This window comes from Callorhinchus milii, unplaced genomic scaffold (genome assembly GCF_018977255.1).
Source record: "Callorhinchus milii isolate IMCB2004 unplaced genomic scaffold, IMCB_Cmil_1.0 Scaffold15, whole genome shotgun sequence".
Classification (NCBI taxonomy): Eukaryota; Metazoa; Chordata; class Chondrichthyes; order Chimaeriformes; family Callorhinchidae; genus Callorhinchus; species Callorhinchus milii.
In genome coordinates this window covers 13,850,337-13,870,576 of record NW_024704756.1, presented here as the reverse complement: position 1 = coordinate 13,870,576, position 20,240 = coordinate 13,850,337, and the positions used below count along the sequence as shown (strand labels likewise).

The following is a 20,240-nucleotide window of genomic DNA, read 5'->3' as shown; positions in this document are numbered from 1 at the left end:
AGCTCAGTGGTTAGAGCAAGCGAGACACCTAGGTTCAATTCCAGGCAGGGCAAAACTTTGGGCAAGTTTGCTGACTCCACACGCTTAATAATCCTCCAAAACAAAATAATAATAAATCGGTCATTTTCAATCCACGACTGTTTGTGAGACACTGCTGTGCACAACTGACTGCTGCGTTTCGCCCACAAATATACGGTCAATTCACTTTATAGTATATTCTGTGAAGCGCTTTGAGACGTCTGGAATACATGAAAAGCGTTATATCAAATGCAAGGATTATTATTATTACAATAGACCAATGACACTGACTTTCCATCTCCCAACTGGGTGAGGCACTGAAGGCCTTACAATTCTGGAATTGTGGACTCAAACATGCAGTGACTTCAAGAAAGGAGAAAACGCAAGGCAAGTTAAATAAACAGACTGAATCAGTTTCAGTATTTCTGAGTTCTGTGTTTTCCCTCTTTCCAGACAACATACTGTTAGAATGTGACTGTTTCCATTAGCAGAATTTTATTTTGGATAATATTCTTCAGCCACTTTTCTCTGAATCTTGAGTGGTTTGGCCTAAAAGAAAACACATTTACGTTTAGTTTTCCTATTACAGTCTAAAACAATTCTAAACGCTACTTAAACCACCTGTGAGAAAACCATCTCTTCTGAGTTATACGTTATTAAATGTATTATGTAAGTATTCTGGTCATTTACCTGTGCATAAGTTTGTTTGATTCGAAATAGAAGTAAACTTCAACCGGGAAGTGCTGAAAATATAAAAAAATTCAGTCAATTGGATGGCATGACAGTTGCAAAAACATAATTCTTGCATTTGTTATCGTGCCTTATCGCGTCATTGAGTCGTCTTAAAATGCTTCACAAAATATACTGTAAAATGAATTGACCATACAGTCGTGGATTGAGATTCCAAATTTGACTCCAAATCCACCAATTGATGATCAACTAGGTTCCTTATTATTATAAATATTCCATTTGTTTCTCTCGATCTGGATCAGCAAACACAAACTAAAATGAAAACAAGAATATTTACGTTTACCCTTACTCACAGAAGGTTTGACTTTGGAGAGCTCAATAATAAAGTAGGTACAAGCTGTCGCTCGTGGAATAGGCTTCCTCCGGGTAGGAATACTCCACCGCACACGATAATGGTAACGCGTATTATATTCCAGTTCTTCCATGTACAAGAAATCTAGGCAATGAAGCCAGCATTTGGAAATCTCCCACGTCACCTAAGAAAAATGCAGGAGAATTAATTCTTGTCAAAGAAATGCAACAATAATTTACTGTCAAGAAATGAGACACACGTGTGAGGCTGGACACTAAATGGCACAATTCTGGGTTTTCTTTACAGCTCTTTTTGAATGCATTGAACATTCAGTGGATTTTACAACATAACCCTACAGAGAATGGTACTATAGGGGGAGAAAAAAACTTACAGCAATATATTCTTCTATTTGTCTTGCCCCGATTTCTATTGTGAAGTCCTGGCATGAACTCCAATCGATGTTTTTGAATTCATATTCAATTCTCTCTTTCAGAAGGAGAAACATAAGAAGAATAAACATCGGAATACAGTATATGACATGACGCATTTGGCAAATAACTGTGTAAGGAATATATGATATTGTCCTTGCTGATACATTTGATATCAAACTGTTTAGCATCAATACCAACTACCCTATCATCTTAGATTCTATAACACTATTAATGCTGCCATTATGGCTAAAGTGCTGACAAACTGAGCGGTGACATTTTAAGAAAAACCTTTGAAGAAGAAGGTTCCAGGCCGGGCGAAACCTTGAGCAAGTTTCCTTACTCCACACGCCTAATAATAATCCCTCCAAAACCAAAAAAAAAACAATAATAAATTGGTCATTTTCAATCCACGACTGTTTGTGGGACAGTGCCGTGCGCAATTGGCTGCCGCGTTCGCCCACAAATATACAGTCAATTCACTTTGCGGCGTTTCTGTGAAGCGCTTTGGGACGTCCTCCCGACGTGAAAAGCGCTATATCAAATGCAAGGATTATTATTATTATTACTATTATTATTAAGATACAATTCCTTAAGAGGCTACCACGACTTTTTCTTACCTTCTTTCATTTGCAACTCTTTCAGGTAGGCCAAAGATTCGGCCACGACTCGGTCTATTATCATGTCAGCTTGTTCCTTCAACAGTTCAGTGAAAGGATCCTGTGCAAAAAAAAAATAAAAAAAATTGTGGGTGTTTTTTTTTTCCCCTTTCAATCTCATTTCAGCAATAAAGAACAGCCATCACTGTGTCGGTAAGTTATTGGGGGGAGGGGTTATTTGGGGGTTTATAACGTGTGACAAACAGACCCCCCAAAAGCACCAGAAGATAATCTAACGTTTTAAAAACACGTTGGGACCACAAACAAAAATACCCCTTTTTTTTTTAACTGATGATATCGATGGGAAAGGAAAGTCGGATTAAAAACTGTACGCAGTTACCATTGTTGTTGTTGTTGTTTTTTTTGGGGGGGAGGGGGTGGGGTGTTGTTTTTGTTTAAAAAAGAAGAAGATGAGGATGGGGATGGAGGAGATGCTGAGCTCACTGCGGGGTGAGGAGGAGGAGGAGGAGGGAGGAGGAGGGGGTTTGGCTGCACCGAGTGTTGACACCAACCACCATAGCAACACCGACAGGCGACGTGTCCTGTGTTCTGTTTTGTCAGTGAATCACTACAACACGAACCCCGTGAGAATGAGTTCATTTGCATTTCATTTGCAGAAGGTCGAGAGAGAGAAAGAGAGAGAGAGACTGAGAGAGACTGAGAGAGAGAGAAAAACACACAAGAAACCCCCCCACCTCCTCACCCGACCTATTAAATACGATCTTAAATTAGAGGACGCGATAATAAGGACCGTCTCGGGGTGTACTTGAGGCTGCTTTGCCCACTGATGATGATGATAATAATAATCCTCGCATTTGATATAGCGCTTTTCACGTCGGGAGGACGTCCCAAAGCGCTTCACAGGACATACTGTAAAGTGAATTGACTGTATATTTGTGGGCGAACGCGGCAGCCAATTGCGCACAGCAATGTCCCACAAACAGTCGTAGATTGAAAAGACCAATTTTTTTATTACTGCTTTTGGTTTTGGAGAGATTATTATTTGGCTCTGTGTGGAGTAAGGAAACTTGCCCAAGGTTTCGCCCTCTGCCTGGAATCGAACTCAGGTCTCTTGCTTGCAAAGCGAGTGCTCTAACCACTGAGCTGCAGGACTCCATATAGCGCTTTTCACGTCGGGAGGACGTCCCAAAGCGTTTCACAGGACACACTGTAAAGTGAATTGACTGTATATTTGTGGGCGAACGCGGCAGCCAATTGCGCACAGCAATGTCCCACAAACAGTCGTAGATTGAAAATGACCAATTTATTATTGTTTTTGGATTTTTGGAGGGATTATTATTATTAGGCTCTGTGTGGAGTAAGGAAACTTGCCCAAGGTTTCGCCCTCTGCCTGGAATTGAACTCAGGTCTCTCACTTGCAAAGCGAGTGCTCTAACCACTGATCTAGAGGACTCCACAATCTGATGCATCAAAAGGATTTAGTTCCAAACGTCTTCCTCTTTGCATCTTCCAGGAAAGCCCAGACAAAGGCGCAATATTTTGGGAGAAATAAATTGGACGCTGGATCCACTATTCTAAGCGAGTTTTTCCTCTCTCTTTATTTATTTATTTGCGCTAAAATAAAACGCGAGTCGCGTCTCACGCAGGTGTGTACAGTAGTTGCAGCAGCATGCGGCCATGATGGGTGAAAGACTGACCTTAGCTTAAATTTATATTATTATTATTATTATCACGTTGTTTCTGAGATATTCGTCCTAATCTGGCCTACGTTGTCGAAAAGGTTACAATTAATAAAAACGGTACTGCAGGAACAAAATACAAACCCGCATTATCTTTCCTGAATCATGTGGCAATTTATTTTGGAAGACCTTTAAGAGGGTGGGTTTTTTTTCAGCGGAAATTAAATTGTACTGACATTTTGGTAAGTTATTGTTTCATACTCCACAATAGCGCCTCTGTGGGATTACCCGTTTTGCATTACAAAGCTACTCAAACATCTTCAGTGAATATTCAGCCCATCAAAATAACTAATTGTTGATAAACATAAAAGGAAGTTCAAATTGGCACTGAAAACACTCGTGGATTCGTGAGTATGCTTAAAGGTCTACACCAATTAGCAATCTCCCCTCAACCTCAACATGTAAAACAACTCATACCAACTCTCCCCAGTTACGTGCAGAGACCAACTCAATGTAGGGTATTAATATATCTACGTATAGGGATGGAGCTGGCAACATTTCATAATAAATTTGGTATGATGATCAGGAAATGTCATAAATGTACTCGCAAATCATATCGATGGAGATGTGAAATATTCCGGTGTTAATTCGAGTAAATCATGAATCCCATTTTTTCCTCTCATTTCAATTCTAAGCCCTACTGATCTGAATATATTTCACTGCTTCATATATTTAATTAATCTAATTAACAAGCGTTTCGAATGGAATACTAATGCGCAGTAATGAACGTACAATTGCTCTTAGAATTCAATTCTATAAAATACACAATTAGTCTGAAAGACGAAAACAACAATTATTAATTATTAGAATCTACGAATTAGTGGACAAGTGTAGTGCAGTGGGTCAGTATGATAGCCTTTCATCCAGGGTTCCCTCTGCTGATCTCTATCCAATGACTTCTCAAGTATGTGAATGTTAGACCAAGACACATTAGACTCGAATTGTGATTTCTCCCTCCATGAACAAATATCCCTGCTGACACTATTCAGGCTCACACATGCAGCAGCAAAAAAAAACAATAATAAATTGGTCACTTCAATCCATGACTGTTTGTGGGACACTGCTGTGTGCAATTGGCTGCTGCGTTTCGCCCACAAATATACAGTCAATTCACTTTACAGTATATTCTGTGAAGCACTTTGAAACATCTAGAAGATGTGAAAAGCGCTATATCAAATGCAAGAATTATTATTATAGAATGGCTACTTGGAAAAATATTGGAGGTTGGTTAGCCAAACATGAGTCAGTGCGTGCAAGAGTGGAAGGCAGAAAATAAACAGTGGACATGCAACCTTTTCCCAATCCACTGATAATAAATAGCACTGTGAAATTGGATACTCTGAAGTGCCTGAAAGAAGGTTAAGTGGCCCTTTTATTTACTATTACCTCCTGTCTTGGTTCTTGTGAATACAAAAGAGTGGGTGTTTTTTTAAAAATATACTCGTTAATCACTTGTCGATTGTAGTTTACCAGAGATGGGCATTTAAATTTAAATAGAGAATGAGTGGTTAGGAAGAATTGTGGATCCCTGTTGTCTGGCTAAATTGAAAACACTTTTCCTTTTACAGGGAATTTACCAGATCTTATATCATTTACACTCAACCTCCAAAAGCACCATTCACCCCAACATTAGTGAACACTGAGCAATATTAGAGATACTAGACCCAGCCTTTCCACTGACACTAAAGAACAAATGTCGTGAAGATTATATTGAATTGTAACTAACGTGATGTTTGAGTTCTCACAATCTGCTATCTAGTTTTAAATTACCAGGTCGTGCAAAATTCTTTCTCCCTTTGTTTTAATCCCAAATAAATCAGCATCAAAAATATTACGCAGAAATATAAAAAATTATTTGTTCAATAATAGCACTGCTCTTTAGCTCTTTCAAATGTTTTAATTAAATACAGTGTAATTATCAATAGAATTAGTCATCAATTGATGAACTAATTTCAACCGATCTTACTTACAATGTTATAAATGGAACAAATAAGACACATTTGCTGTTACTTTTGCAACTTCAAAGCTTCGGTTCCCTTTTTTTTTAAACCTGGAGAGAAAATACTGCAGTTGTAGAAATGTTGCTCCTGCAACATTGAAAGACTACATGGGTTACCAGATAACTGCTGAAACTACTGTATAGTTAAGTTTCCTCGTACAACAACTTTGGCAGAGACTATTCCAACAAAAAATTTACAATTAGGTTTCTACAGTGCTCAAAATTTTATATCCACAGCATTATTCGAGAAAAGAAGGGAGTTTCACTGGGTGTCCTGGCCAACAACCCCTAGATATAATTTGGTCATTCACTTCATGGGTGTTTTGGAACAAACTGGCTGCTGCTTTTGCCTGCAAATACACAATCACTAAAAACTTCTGTGAGGCACTTTGAGATGTTCTTGATATGATAAGGTGCCTTATCAAATGCAAGAATTATTATTGTACAGATTGCTGTTAGGAAGAAGTCACAATGAATATTTCTCATACTGTTGCACTCAAACCCCTGCAACCAATTTTTATTTTGCCAACGTGAAGAATGATGAACATTCATATAATGAATACCCTAATTCTAGACAGTTTAGCTTTACTTGGCATTACTTCAATGCAAAGCCAAATTAAAATCCAGTGAAAATGGTATGGGTTAAACAAGATAAAAACAGCACATCTTTCAGTCAATTACATGTCAAGCAATACAATATCAGAGTACTAAATTCTCTGGAATCATCTATCATGAGTGATTATCACTAACCTTTTTCTTTAATACATGTAAAGAATAAGTTTATATCCAAAAAAAGTTCCACTAGAATTTTAAAAACTTGCACCTAATAACTTTTTCCTTGTACATTGTATTCTGATGATCAAATATAGCCAATGACAAAACCATTGTGTTAATTGTTTTAAGAAATAAATATTAACAGACCCAATGCACAAAGCATTTATAAATAACATGTACAAATGTATTTTGAGCAAGGCAATATATAATGCAATTAAAAAAATAACATTAAGATCTTTCTTCTCTAAATCAGAAACTCAATGCTGCTTTATAGTGAATATCAAATTCGGATTAAATAAAATGTTAAAAGTTAAAATAAAATGCAGGAACATTAACATAAAATACATTTCTATGATGCTATTATCGGGTAATGTAGGTCAAAGGAGACTTTCAGTGCCTTGGGATGTCCTTCTGAGCTGAAAGGTGCTGCACAAGTGTATTTTGTTGTTGTTCAACATCAATGTCCTTAAATATCTGAGAGTACATTTTCAATGAATACACTGACATGCCGGGGGCACCAACTATAACATTATACATTGTCTTGAAGTTATACAGTGCAAACTTAGATCCAGACTTCACTGACTGAAAAGTCAACGGCCTTTCTATAACCCTCAGAGAATATATTGGATTCCATGGATCACAAGTGGCCAAGCTGACCACTTTGTGTGTAAGTTCATGACACAAGGAATGAACCCCATTTTCGAGAGGACAACTTAGAAACAATTTTCATGTCTCAGTGAGGGTCAGTGGTTGAAATGCCCAGCAATATATGAGCTACATCGTTCAGTTCATTTTTCAGTCTATGAAAAACAGAGAAAGACATTTTCAATCACCTTGACATTTCTATTTAAATTCTTATCAATTTCAAGTCCATTCATTTTAGCAATTTACATCAATGTTAATATAACGTTCAATAATCTATCGTAGATGTATTATGACCCCAGTATTTGGTTTTGTGTACTTGTCGAGACTGACACCAACAGAGTTGTTATTTCATGTAGCTATCTAGCAGTCATTGCTGGAAAGTGCGTGCGTGTGATTGCCAGTTGAAATTTGTGTGTGTGTGGTGTGTGTGTCTTTCCTCCATTGTGAAATGTACTGACATTGACTGTGCAGCTCCCCTGTCTAAATAATGTGAGGACCGTTGCTGCTCATGGAATTGTACCTCACCGTGATTCAACATCTCCTGTGCTATAAAATAAAGCTTCAACGTGAAACGGTATAAACCATTGCTAAGTCAGAACACCTTTTTGTCTGTTTCATTCAAGAAGTACCACTAAAGGGTGTAGGAGTTACACATTTGCATCCTTTAAAGCATAAGAGGTCCCATGACATGAGTGCAGCAAGTGCATTGCATGGAAAGGACAGCACAGATCTTGATCGGTTGCACAATTGTGCAATGACAAGACGTATCACATGACAGTTCACCAAACTACTGTCCAAACAAGTTTTCTTAAAATAACAAAAATCCGTACATTTTGGTAATAGCCACTTATCACGTTGTTGAGACATCTCAAAGTGCTTCACAGAATATACTGTAAAGTGAATTGACTGTATTTTGTGGGCGGTATCTGAGGTTTTTGATGATGTCCGAGCACTCCTTATTGTCCTACCTGGAGATGTAGTTTCATTTTGGACCTTTGACCATTGGGGTCTTGCTTTTTGTCGGACACATCTGCTTTGTATTCTAAAGTTCATTGGTCAGTGTTCCGTGGTTTCTTCATCTGTTGAGCTACAGTCTCTGTTTTCCTCTCTGTTGCTTGTCTGCCGAGTGCTCTGTGCATCTGTGTTTGGTAACTGTGTCACACTTCGCTTATGAACGTTACTTGGAACTGGAAAAACAACAATAAATAGCCGTTAGTCACCAGAAACAAACATCTTGCTTTTTTCACTTAGAAAGCTTCATGACGCTGTCGCTAGTTTCTAACCGGTAGATGTAGGCAGTGGATTCGTCACTCGCAAACGTCCGGTCGGTTCACTTTACAGTCTGTTCTGTGAAGCGCTTTGAGACGCCTGGAAGACTTGAAAAAAGCGCTCTGTGAAATGCGAGGATTATTATTATTATTATTATTATTATTATTAATCAGTTTGGCTGAGCAATGGAACGCTACAGGTGGATTGGATGGTACTGTTTGGTACGAGGCTGGGATGACAGTGAGTGAGTGAGTGAGTGAGTGAGTGAGTGAGTGAGTGAGGGAGTGAGTGAGTGAGTGAGTGAGTGAGTGAGTGAGGGAGGGAGGGAGGGAGGGAGTGAGTGAGTGAGTGAGGGAGTGAGTGAGTGAGTGAGTGAGTGAGTGAGTGAGTGAGGGAGTGAGTGAGGTGAGTGAGGGAGGGAGGGAGGGAGTGAGTGAATGAGTGAGTGAGGGAGTGAGTGAGTGAGTGAGTGAGTGAGTGAGTGAGTGAGTGAGGGAGGGAGTGAGTGAGTGAGTGAGGGAGTGAGGGAGGGAGCGCTCGCTCGCTCGCGACCAGGACAACTCGCACTGATGCGCCTTGAACCTCGCACCGGGGCTTAAGCGCCCCAGAGCGCTCCGGAGCCGTGCTGCACGCGGGTCGGGGTTCGCCGCCGCCTTACCGTTGAGGAAGGCTTGCTTGGTGTCGGTTTGGACGAGTGGCTCGGGGTGGCCCGGCCTCTCTGGGGTGGAGGAGGAACTTTTCAAGCTGGACACGAAAGTGGAGCAGGTATCGAAGTCTTTGCACACTTTATCCTGAGCGTAAGGTACCTTGGATTTGGATGGGGTGCAACCCATTGCGACCCCCGGCTTTTGCTCTCTCTTTTCTTTCTTTTTTCTCTCTCTCTCTCTCTCGTCGAATGCAACAGGGGAGAGAGAGAGAGGGAGAGGAGATCTCAGGCTGTCTCTCCTGGTCCTCAGCCCCAGCACACGCTTTTGCACCGTGTAATGCAATCGCGAAGGGCGATCGCGAGCTATTTAAATGCTCAGTGACAAACACAGCGCTCCCGCGACCTGATCCATCATCCACTCAGTCACTCAAGTCACTCAGTCACTCAAGTCACTCAGTCACTCAGTCACTCTCACTCACTCACTCACTCACTCACTCTCACTCTCACACTCTCTCACTCACTCTCACTCTCACTCTCACTCACTCACTCTCTCTCACTCACTCACTCACTCACTCACTCACTCACTCACTCACTCACTCTCTCACTCACTCACTCACTCACTCACTCACTCTCTCACTCACTCACTCTCTCTCTCTCACTCACTCTCACTCACTCACTCTCTCTCTCTCTCTCTCTCTCTCACTCACTCACTCTCTCACTCTCTCACTCACTCTCTCTCTCTCTCTCTCACTCACTCACTCACTCACTCACTCACTCTCTCACTCTCTCACTCACTCTCTCTCTCACTCACTCACTCACTCTCTCTCTCACTCACTCTCTCACTCTCTCACTCTCTCTCTCTCACTCACTCACTCTTTCACTCACTCTCTCATTCACTCACTCACTCTCTCTCTCACTCACTCTCTCACTCTCTCACTCTCTCTCTCTCACTCACTCACTCTTTCACTCACTCTCTCATTCACTCACTCACTCTCTCTCTCTTTCTCTCTCACTCTCTCACTCACTCACTCAGTGCGAGGCAACGAACAGAGGTCGATCCGCAGCCCCGTCAAAGTCAGCGCTGCTCTGCCGACGTGAACGATCGATTGCGAAGGGAGGTATCCCGGTGCCATTCCTTGTTTTCGGTCGGGATGTGCACCGGCATCGGGGCTCGACTCGGGTAATCCGGCAAGTGGAGCCGGATCTCCGGACAGCCCAACCTCCTCCCTGTCACACAGACCCTCCTACCGCCCGGAGGGGGTCTTATCCCACTTTGCGCTCTGATGCCCGACTCCAGAATTCCGCTTTGGAAGGTCAATTTTTTTTTCCCATAAAATAATAATAATAATAATCCTTGCATTTGATATAGCCGGATCCGTGGAAAACAACCCGAGGCAACTTTCCTTACTCAATAATAATCATCCTCGCGTTTGATAGAGCGCCTTTTCACGTCGGGAGGACGTCCCAAAGCGCTTCACCGAACATACTGTCAAGTGAATTGACTGTATAGTTGTGGGCGAACGCGGCAGCCAATTGCGCACAGCGATGTCCCACAAACAGCCGTGGATTGAAAATGACCAATTTATTATTATTTTTGGTTTTGGAGGGATTATTATTATTAGGCTCTGTGAGGAGTAAGGAAACTTGCCCGAGGTTTCGCCCTCTGCCTGGAATTGAACTCAGGTCCCAATTCTTCACACGCCTCTGTTGACCGAGCAGTAAGTAGGGACCCCTTTGTCAGTCGACTGGTGGATTGCTTTCTGGGGTTAATAATCCCTCCACCACCCCCCCAAAAAAAAAAATTCCAATGCACCACTGTTTGTGGCACTTTGCTGTGTGCGAATGGCTGCTGTGTTTCACCCGCAAAATACGCCGTCAATCCGCTTTACAATATATTCGGTGAAGCCTTTGAGATAATTTGATAAGGTGTTATGTCAAATGCAAGTTTGACTATCATTATAAAATGCAAGATCTTGCAGAATTGTGGTAAAAATTTGACAACACGTCTTAATTCAGCAGAGGGTTTAAAAGCACCCCTTAAAATGTAACACATAGCCTGTAATGGTTATAATTTAAGATAAGTAATTATCATGAATATGATACAGCGCAGTTGATTTGGAAATCTAAATTGTTAATCAGGTGAGGCTTAATTAATTAATTTTGATTAACCACTAACAACGTTATGTAGGACTTCAATATTAGCATGATAAAATAATTTCGCAACCCTGAATTTACGCCTTCTCGTCCTGTTAGCTTAGAATATCTGATGGTATTGTTCTGGGATTGCTCCCTGTATCCCAATATATATTTCAGATAAGGTCTGGTCTGAGACTAGTCGTTTCAAGGCCATTCAGCCTAATCTTATATAATTGTCCCTATTAGTTTAACCCTAAAAAAAATCAGGATTGGCCTAGTTGTTCTCTTCTGCATTGCTGCCAATGCCTGAAGCTCTCCAAGACACTGCCCTCCATGAAGGGCACCATATAAATGCAAGTTGTTATTGTCTGGGTAGCCCCTTATGTCATGGCTACCAAAGTTGGAAGCAAAGCTACATGCGTTGTCTGATCAAAGCACAATACAGTCTCAACAGTAATCCTGGAAAGTTGAACTCATTTAAAAAGGTACAAAATCACAGTGGAATATCCTCTTTGCTTGTTGCAACCTTACACTACTTGGGCACAGAAGGTTAGGAATAGTTTAAAAATATAGTAGATGCAAAAAGGAAAAGACAAATTTTACTAATGACTGAGCTCCTGAAATCCAGTGTGTCGTGCAGCACCAAACCATGACCTATATGTAACACCTTTGAAACACTGACATTATTTTGACTGGACTATTTTCCTCACCTCAGAGATAACTATTTGTATGTAGTTTAAACACATTTACTCCTGTTATGTTTGGAGGTTGTTCTGTTTCACAGCTTTAGTATCAATGATTTCAGAATGTACTATAGTGCACTGCAGATTATTCCAGGGCTTTACACCATTGCACCAGTTGTCTGTGTGTTTATTTTGTATATGTGCCTATGTATCTACTTTGTGCATGTGCATGATTGTGTATGTAAGTGTGTGTGTGTGTAGGTGTCTGTGTACGTGTGATAGATATTTTCATAAGAGTGCCACATAGAGTTTGCACTGTAATCTCACAAACATTAACAATATTAACATTTTAAACTTCCACTTTTATCCTTTGTTGACGTTTGGAAAAGATGAGCTGTAGCCCCTGGCGAGATGTGGTACAAAAGCTGCCTTTAATAGAAACCAGTGGGAGATAGCAAACATAAGAGCAACCTTAATAAAGAACTCCTTTATCTTTGTAGCACATGATGATCCAAATGCTCGCAATAGCATCTCTCGAACTGAGCAAGGCAGCATGACTGAAAAAGGTTATGATTGTGCTCGCAAAGGGTACTTCAAAATGGATTTGTTATTCAGAATGACTCATCTTAAAATCTCCTCTTAAGTATTATAACAAAAAAGGCTTTAGCCAAAGAATAGAGCAGATTAAAAAGCATTTTTCAGTTTGCAGTTTAAGACAACAGGTGCAGCCAGAAATAATGAGATTGAAGTTTCTCACTGTCTCTTTTTTTGCCTTTCTGAAATGTTTCACTTCCAACATCGGCCTTAGCTTTGCATAATTTTTCCAATATTATAACAGTAAGAGGGTTGTGAGGGAAGAAGCTGAAACTCTCCCCCCCCACCACCCCATGAAATGCATCTCTATTTCCACAAGAGCGCTTTGTATGAGGACAAACCTGATGACATAAATCCCTTCCCATCCATGAGAAGTTTGCATTCCAGCAAAGGCTCCTGTTTCAACTAAACTGCAGGTTTCATGTTGGAATATTTATCCCTTTTTAGGTATGACAGAATCACAGATTTATTCAAACAGGAGACCATTCGACCCAATGTGTCTTTAACAGGGCTCTTGAATCTAGACCCATGCCCCTGACCTTTTCTAATACTATTTATATTTTACTTTTGTAAATCTATGTTCAATTCCCTCTTAAAAGCTATTATGGATTCTGCTTCAATCACCGTTTTGGAAGCTGTGTCTGTATTCTAAAGAAAATTACTTTCTGTCTAAAGAAAATTCTCCTATCTTTTGCTGATGGCCCTAAACTTCATGACTTTTAGTTACTGACTGTCTAATCAGTGGAAATAGTTTTTCCTTATTTCCCTTATCAAAGACTTTTAAATGTGTGGAATCTCATAACTCATTCCTTGTGACAGTTATGAAGTACCTTAAGTATTTTAAGCCGAGTCATTCTGAAAAACTTCACTCCATCTTTTTACGAAATATGTCATTTGCTAGTTTTGTTTAGTATAAATTCAGTACACACTGGATGATACTTGAAATTAATGCCAAATTCTGGGATAAGTACAAAGTACAAATAGCTCCTTTGTTCGAATCTATTTGTTTGAAATATTTTTGCAAGTATAAGTTAATTGATTAATACTTTATGACTGAATAATTATTGTCAAGCATGAAAGGTGGAATTTGAAAACTATGGAAGAAAGAGTTTTATTATTATGAATGAGTCAGCAAAATGCACTGCCCCCCCCCCCCCCCCCCCCACCCCACCCCGAGAACTTTTCGAACCTGATGTACATATTTGATGTAGTAGGCTGCATAGATCAGACATCCAATGTCAGAAATGGCTGGGTGGAATTTGTTAACTCTGTGCTGCATTTGGTTTCTGCAGTTTCCCAGTCTGATTACTGCTTTTCCTAATGGTGCCCCTACGTCAGCATGCAAGAGCATGAAGCCAATACATTCCGGAGTTGTGCCACAGTCTAGCCGTGCACCTTACACTATTGATACTGCTACAAGCGTCTACCAACCTGGGAAGGCAGTACAAGGTATGTAGTTATTTCGTTCAACAGAATTGTTCATTTCCCAGTAAAACCTAACGACATTAACGCTGCAACAGCTTCAGTCTTCTGTAAAACATCCACTTTTTAAATGAAGGCTGAATTTAAAATCCCTCCATAATTACACTATTGCGATTCCCCACATTATACACAGTTACATCGCTCTACAGTATACCTTGTGAAGTGCTTTGAGATGCCTTGATGACGAGATAAAACTATATCAAAATGCAGGGTTTTAACAGTATAATTGTGTGATCTTGAATTTTAAAACGGATCAATCTTTTAGGCTAAGAATTAATGAATTTTTCACCTCTAGGATAATAATGGTTCGTTTCCAGAGAGCAGTCAAATTTAATGTGTGATAGTGTGATGAAGAAATTACTGCATTCAGGCCAATGAAAATATATTTGCTGCCCGAAAGAATTAGATCTTTGTTGATTCTTTCAAAAGGCCCTTTTCCCCTGGACGGTAGAAACAAGAGTTGTTGTTACCAATTGCCTATATCTCATTTCCATAAATTGAATGTTTGTCACTGTTGATGATTTAACTAAATTGTCAGAGATAGTATGTAGACATATATAGCACAGAATGTGAAAGCATTATGTAAAAGGTATCAAATAAGGACAAGGATTCCCAGTAATTTAAATGATGGTTGCAGCTACAGGCTCTCTTTGCCATAGACAGGTTGGTTTCCTTTGTCTCGAAAGTTGCTCTCTCTCCCTCTCTTTTTCTCTGCAGTTGCTTAGGCTATGGTGTGTTGCTGTTATCTTTCCATTCACCAATTAAGTGCTTCCCCACAGCCAACTTTCGCATCTGCAATCCATATTAATTCTCTGAACTTTTCGAGAGCCATTCGATAGAACATTTCAGTGTGTGAGGTGGAACTCAGCATTTGTTACACGGTGGACTTTGCTGTGAGGGAGACTTCAAAGAGTCCATGGTGGTTGTAAAAAAAAACTGCTGCCCTTTGTTTTTTTATTTTTTTAAAAAAGAAAATAGAAGATAAATCATTTTTTAAATCTACACAGAATGTGACATGTGTGGTATCTATTTGTCATATGACCATTCATTATCCCACTATTATACACGCAGTTGCTCAACAGATTCCCAATGTGTTTCTTCATGTGACTATTTATTATGCCAGCATTGCGCAAGTAGTTTATGAATAGCCCAATAGAGCAGCAGATTAAACGTTAAAGTTGCATTAGACATGTGTGTAAGGTTTGTAAAAGCTATTGACCATCATAAGTTTTGTGTTTTTAGTTGCAATACTGGGACCCCATTATCGAGGAGTTTTGCTGGAAGCTCGAAGGGATGGAGACCCCACTCCAATCGGATCGTGGCAGAACCCACATGAAAACACCAAATTGTTACAGGTAATTCATTGCTTATTTTTAATGTTTTTTTTTCTCTCTCTGTATCAGCACCCATGTATTTATTCCAATACCGTATATGATTTTTTTTCAGTGTTCTGAAAACCCGATGGCTGCAGTTACCCACTCAAACATCAATGCCAAGAGCAATTCAACCACATATGTATGGATCCCACCGGATTCATTCTGTTCTACTTCCATTAGATTCATGTAGGTACTGCATTTAAATCCACAGAGTCAACAGTGAATTTTAGAATTTATGCACCAAAACATCTTCCGAACTCTGTCAATGCATTGGGGATAAAGTTTTCGTGTTACTAATGGTCATTTGCTCCTACGTTTTGCTGAGTATACTCATTTCATTTCATATCGCATAAAACCTTTGTTTTCAGCCAATAATAATAATTTTTGCAATTGATATAGTGCCTTATTGAGGCGTCTCTGTGTGTGCCTTATTGAGGCATCTATATGACTTCTCATTGAGACGTCATTAAGTGCTTCACAGAATATACTATAAAGTGAATTGACTGTATATTTTGTAGGTAAAGTCTCATTCAATGCCCATGGTTTGCTGAATTATGATCTGGAACCTAGAGCCGGGCTGATTTCACCCAAGTACTGATGAGGCCCATTATAAGATCCTAAAATAACTGTCTTGGCTGAGATCAGATAACCATTACAGAAACTTAAATTTCAACTTAATGACCTATTAAAATAATGTGTGTGAATGGCAGGTAGGGACACGATAAGGCTTGGCTGTAATATTGTCCATTGTTAAATTGTTCATGGTCCATGGTTCACTCTGTCTGTCCAGCGACTTGGGATGTCCTCCCAACGTGAAAGGCGCTTTACAAATGTAATTTTGTTGTTGTTGTTAAATAGTCAGTTCAAGCACATTGCTCAGCCTCACGGATGAAGAACAGCCACTTGGATGAGATAGTAGAGTACATAGGTAGTGAAACAGTATATCCTTGTCTGTCCAAGCCAATCTTTTAATTCACTCTCCCTTCCTACAGGACATGTCCCAGCCTTTATGCATATCATAGAATTATACAGCACCGAAGGAGGCCCTTCGGCCCATCGTGTCTGTGGCGGCTCTTTAAGAAAAGAGCTATCCGAATCAATCCCATTCCCCCGCTCTTTCCCCACAGCACTGCAAACTTGTCCTTCACAAATAATTATCTATTTCTCTTTTAAACGTTGTTATCGAATCGACTTCCATCACCCTTTCAGGCAATGCATTCCAGATCCAAACAACTCGCTGTGTGAAAAAAATTCTCTTCACCTCCCTTCTGTTTCTTTTAACTATTTTAAATCGGTGTCCTCAGGTTACCTACCCACCCGCCAGTGGAAATAATTTCTCCCTGTTCACCTTATCAAATCCCCTCATAATTTTGAAAACTTCTATTAAGTTTCCTCTTAACCTTCTCTGCTCCAAGGACAATAATCCCAGCTTCTCTCGCCTCTCCTGATAACTGAAGTGCCTCATTCCTGGTTCCATCCTGGTCAATCTCCTTTGCACCTTCTGCAATGCCTTGACATCCTTCCTAAAGTGTGGTGCCTAAAACTGAACATAGTACTCTAGCTGAATTCTAACCAGTGTTTTATAGAGGTTTTATGCCCCTCATTATAAAGCCTAGTATCCTGTATGCTTGTTTGACAGCTTAATCTGCCACGCGTCTGCCTATTTTACCAGTCTGTCTGTGACCTCTCCTTACCGTTTACTACTTTTCCTAGCTTAGTATCCTCTGCAAACTTGGAAATTGTATTCCCTATAACCAGGTCCAGATCACTCATATAGATCAAAAACAACATTGTCCCCTACACGGACCCCTGGCGGACACCATTGCAACTTCCCTCCAGTCAGAAAAACAAACGTTCATCACCACTCTCTGCTTTCTGTCTCCCGTGCTGTATCTGTATCCATGCTGCCACTACCCCTTTAATATCGGGGGCTTCCATTTTGCTTACAAGTCTCTTATGTAGCACTTTATCAAACGCCTTTTGAAAATCCATCTAAACTACATCAACTGCAACACCTTCATCCACCTTCTCTGTTACTCCATCAAAAANCTCTTTATCAGGTTTGTTAGATACGATTTGCCTTTAACAAATCCGTTTTGGCTGTCCTTTATTAACCCATATTTTTCTAAGTGAAATTTTATTTTGTCCTGAATTATAGTCTCTAGAAGTTTCCCCGCTACTGACGTTAGGCTGACTGACCTGCAGTTCCTGGGTTTATCCTTCTGCCCCTTTTTGTATAGGAGAGTAGCATTTGCAACCCTCCAGTCCTCTGGCACCACCTTGGTGTTCAAGGAGGATTGAAATTCCACCCTTACTTCCCTCAGTAACTTAGGATGCATCCGTCCGGATCGGCTGACTTATCTACCTTGAGCACCATCCACCTTTTTAGTACCTTCTCTCAGTTTATCTTGTCCAATTTCTCTGATACTGTTGCATTGCTTGCATCCTCTTCTTTTGTGAAGACAGATGCAAAGTACTCATTCAATATGCCAGCCATGCCCTCTGCCTCCACAACAAGATTTCCTCTTTGGTCCCTAATTGGCCCCACCCTACCTTTGACTAATTTTTTATTCTTTATACGCTTAGAAATTATTTTAGGGTTCCCTTTTATGTTACCCGCTAATCTTTGCTCATACAATCTCAATATCAAAATACAATGTTTGGTGTGTGCCCCCAAGCGGCATGAAACAGTTACAACAGCAAAAGGTCACACTAAAAGACAACGGAAACAAAAAAGCAAAATGAGAAAAGTGTAAAATATTTACTATTTTCGTCTTTCCTGGTTGAGAAGCAATCTACTCCCAGATCCGATGGAGGACTAGATGAATTTGGATCTGATTTGCTGGGATTCTGGTTGCCATGTGTGTGTAGGGGCAGTATATCTTGAAACAGTATTTGGCAGTGGCCTAGGAGAGGCTGAATATGAAGCAACACTGAAATTGATAACTTGGCCCATTCAACCCAATATGGTTCAAATAAACTGAATTGAAGTTTGTGCAGACAATCCACTGAGAGATTAAGGGATAGGGCTGGAGTCCATGGAAGCTGAGATGTTCCAGGGCTAGAGAATGGGCTTGACAGACCAAATGGACTTTTCTTGTTCCATGCTTTCCTGCGTTCTTATGAAATTACAGTCACATTAAATTGAGCTAGAAGTCAGTCAAGTTGAAAATCAGATGTTAAGTCATACCCCAGGTTGACGTATTAATTGATAATATTTTCTGTATTTCACACAAGCAAATTAATCTTCCAGGGCAACGGTGGCACAATCTCGTGAAGTATATTGGCTTAATGTTCAATCAAGACCTTTAATGAAAGGTGAGTGAAGAACTCAATCCAAATTTAAATATTTAAACATTTTAAACATGTGTCCGGACTACTTCAGACAATGTCTTCAGATAATGTTTCCCACTAGATGATGTCGAATATAGCAAAATAAAACGGCGTGTGCCAAAAATGTTAAAAATAAAGATTGAAAATAATAAAAATTTAATGATGTATTTTCTCTTTAGATCTGTCCGTTGCATGTGGTGAGATGAAGTTTACGTATGGAATCGGCAACCTCATTGTGACGTTATTTGTTTCTCTTCTAGTTACTTAATAAAATTAACATTGACAGGCAATGAATGAGCAAACTGTCATCATGCTGTGTGTACATATTTCCATTTGTTATATTACGCATTAACAGTTTGCTATAACAATAAAAGAGATTTGTATCCAAAAAAATCATTGGGCTGGAGCATTTTTTTAACATGCATTTATGTACCTTGAACAGAGGAGCTTCGTCGTATTTATAATGAGTCATTTTAATCACATAGATCTTGTCTGACCAAAATAATATAGGTGGCATCCTCAACTGACTTGGCAACCCATATGATGTGTATACAAAGATTTCCAAAAGGAGTTTGACAAAGTACCACCTGAAGGATTCTTTCACAAACACTGGGCAAGAAATGGCCAATGGCCTCTGCGTACCCAGCAGTAAGTAGGAACCTGGTTGTTAGGGTTAGTTGGTTTGCAGATCGCTCAAAACAAAATGTGGTCATTCAACGACGACTTTGTGGGACATCGTTGTGCATAAATTGGCTGTCGCGTTTCCCCCACAAAATACACAGTCAATTCACTTGACAGCGTTTTTTTTCCCCCAAAATATATATTTATTTATAAATATAGTTAGTGCAACGGAAATCCAAGGCAAGCCCCAACATACAACCTCTTTTGTTACAATTTTTCCTCTTCTCCCGATACAAGAAAACTTTCCGTCGTTTTCCTTCACCGCACATAGGTGTTGCGCGCACGTTTTTTGGGACACTCACACACTGATAAGGCCCAATTGCCGCTTTCGGAAGGCCCCCCCGCCCCCCGATGTGCCGTACATACGTTTTCGGGACGCTCTTTGGTTACATCTCGAGTGTCCTTCTGTACCCTTACGTTTATTTTGGTCGGTTTTGGGTGCGCCTGTGGGTTACCCCGGTGGGTGCTCTCGTGATGAGCGGTTTGTGCCGAAGCTCTTTCAGACGTCTCGAAGACGTGATAAGGCGCCATGTCCAACGCAAGGATTATTTATTATTATTACCCTCAACCTCTTCTCATCAATTGCGCCCTGCACCCACCCCAGCAAGGCCTCCGCCCCCTCCCGTCAATGTCGCTCTCCCTCTTATCCATGTCCAAGCTGATGCCCCTTTCCCCTCCCAGCAATTCCCCCCTTCCCCTCCCAGCAATTGCCCCCTTTCCCCTCCCAGCAATTGCCCCTTTCCCCTCCCAGCAATTACCCCGTCCCCTCCCAGCA

The 20,240-nt window shown here is 40.4% G+C and overlaps 2 protein-coding genes across 4 annotated transcripts; one reads left to right on the top strand and one right to left on the bottom strand.

Annotated features, from left to right (window-relative positions):
• Positions 1-263: 263 nt before the first annotated feature.
• On the bottom strand, positions 264-9,604 carry akap14 (A-kinase anchoring protein 14). Of its 3 annotated transcripts, none has more exons than XM_007893173.2 (7): positions 9,193-9,604; positions 8,234-8,452; positions 2,109-2,208; positions 1,452-1,546; positions 1,062-1,244; positions 709-761; positions 264-567 (listed from the first exon to the last, which is right to left on the bottom strand). In XM_007893173.2, the coding sequence occupies exons 2-7, from the start codon at positions 8,249-8,251 to the stop codon at positions 483-485; spliced, it is 534 nt and encodes a 177-aa protein (XP_007891364.1). In that variant the 5' UTR covers positions 8,252-8,452; positions 9,193-9,604; the 3' UTR covers positions 264-482. The 3 variants fall into 3 exon arrangements, with proteins under 3 accessions (XP_007891364.1, XP_042196657.1, XP_042196658.1); XM_042340723.1 differs by having other exon boundaries at positions 9,341-9,604; XM_042340724.1 differs by lacking the exons at positions 8,234-8,452; positions 9,193-9,604 and adding an exon at positions 2,488-2,511.
• Positions 8,769-19,155, top strand: LOC103179478 (putative defense protein 3). The gene is made up of 7 exons (XM_042340825.1): positions 8,769-8,774; positions 9,135-9,299; positions 13,886-14,042; positions 15,318-15,430; positions 15,522-15,637; positions 18,705-18,769; positions 18,964-19,155. Exons 1-7 carry the CDS (start codon positions 8,769-8,771, stop codon positions 19,050-19,052), a joined length of 711 nt encoding a protein of 236 aa, XP_042196759.1. The 3' UTR covers positions 19,053-19,155.
• Positions 19,156-20,240: the final 1,085 nt, after the last annotated feature.

Excerpts from the sequence above, each read along its gene's own strand:
- LOC103179478 (XM_042340825.1), top strand. Across the intron at positions 14,043-15,317 it reads ACCTGGGAAGGCAGTACAAG|TTGCAATACTGGGACCCCAT; the intron begins GTATGTAGTTAT and ends TTGTGTTTTTAG. Across the intron at positions 18,770-18,963 it reads ATCAAGACCTTTAATGAAAG|ATCTGTCCGTTGCATGTGGT; the intron begins GTGAGTGAAGAA and ends TTTTCTCTTTAG.
- akap14 (XM_007893173.2), bottom strand. Across the intron at positions 1,245-1,451 it reads AAATAGAAGAATATATTGCT|GTGACGTGGGAGATTTCCAA; the intron begins GTAAGTTTTTTT and ends CATTTTTCTTAG. Across the intron at positions 568-708 it reads TCAAACAAACTTATGCACAG|GCCAAACCACTCAAGATTCA; the intron begins GTAAATGACCAG and ends GTTTTCTTTTAG.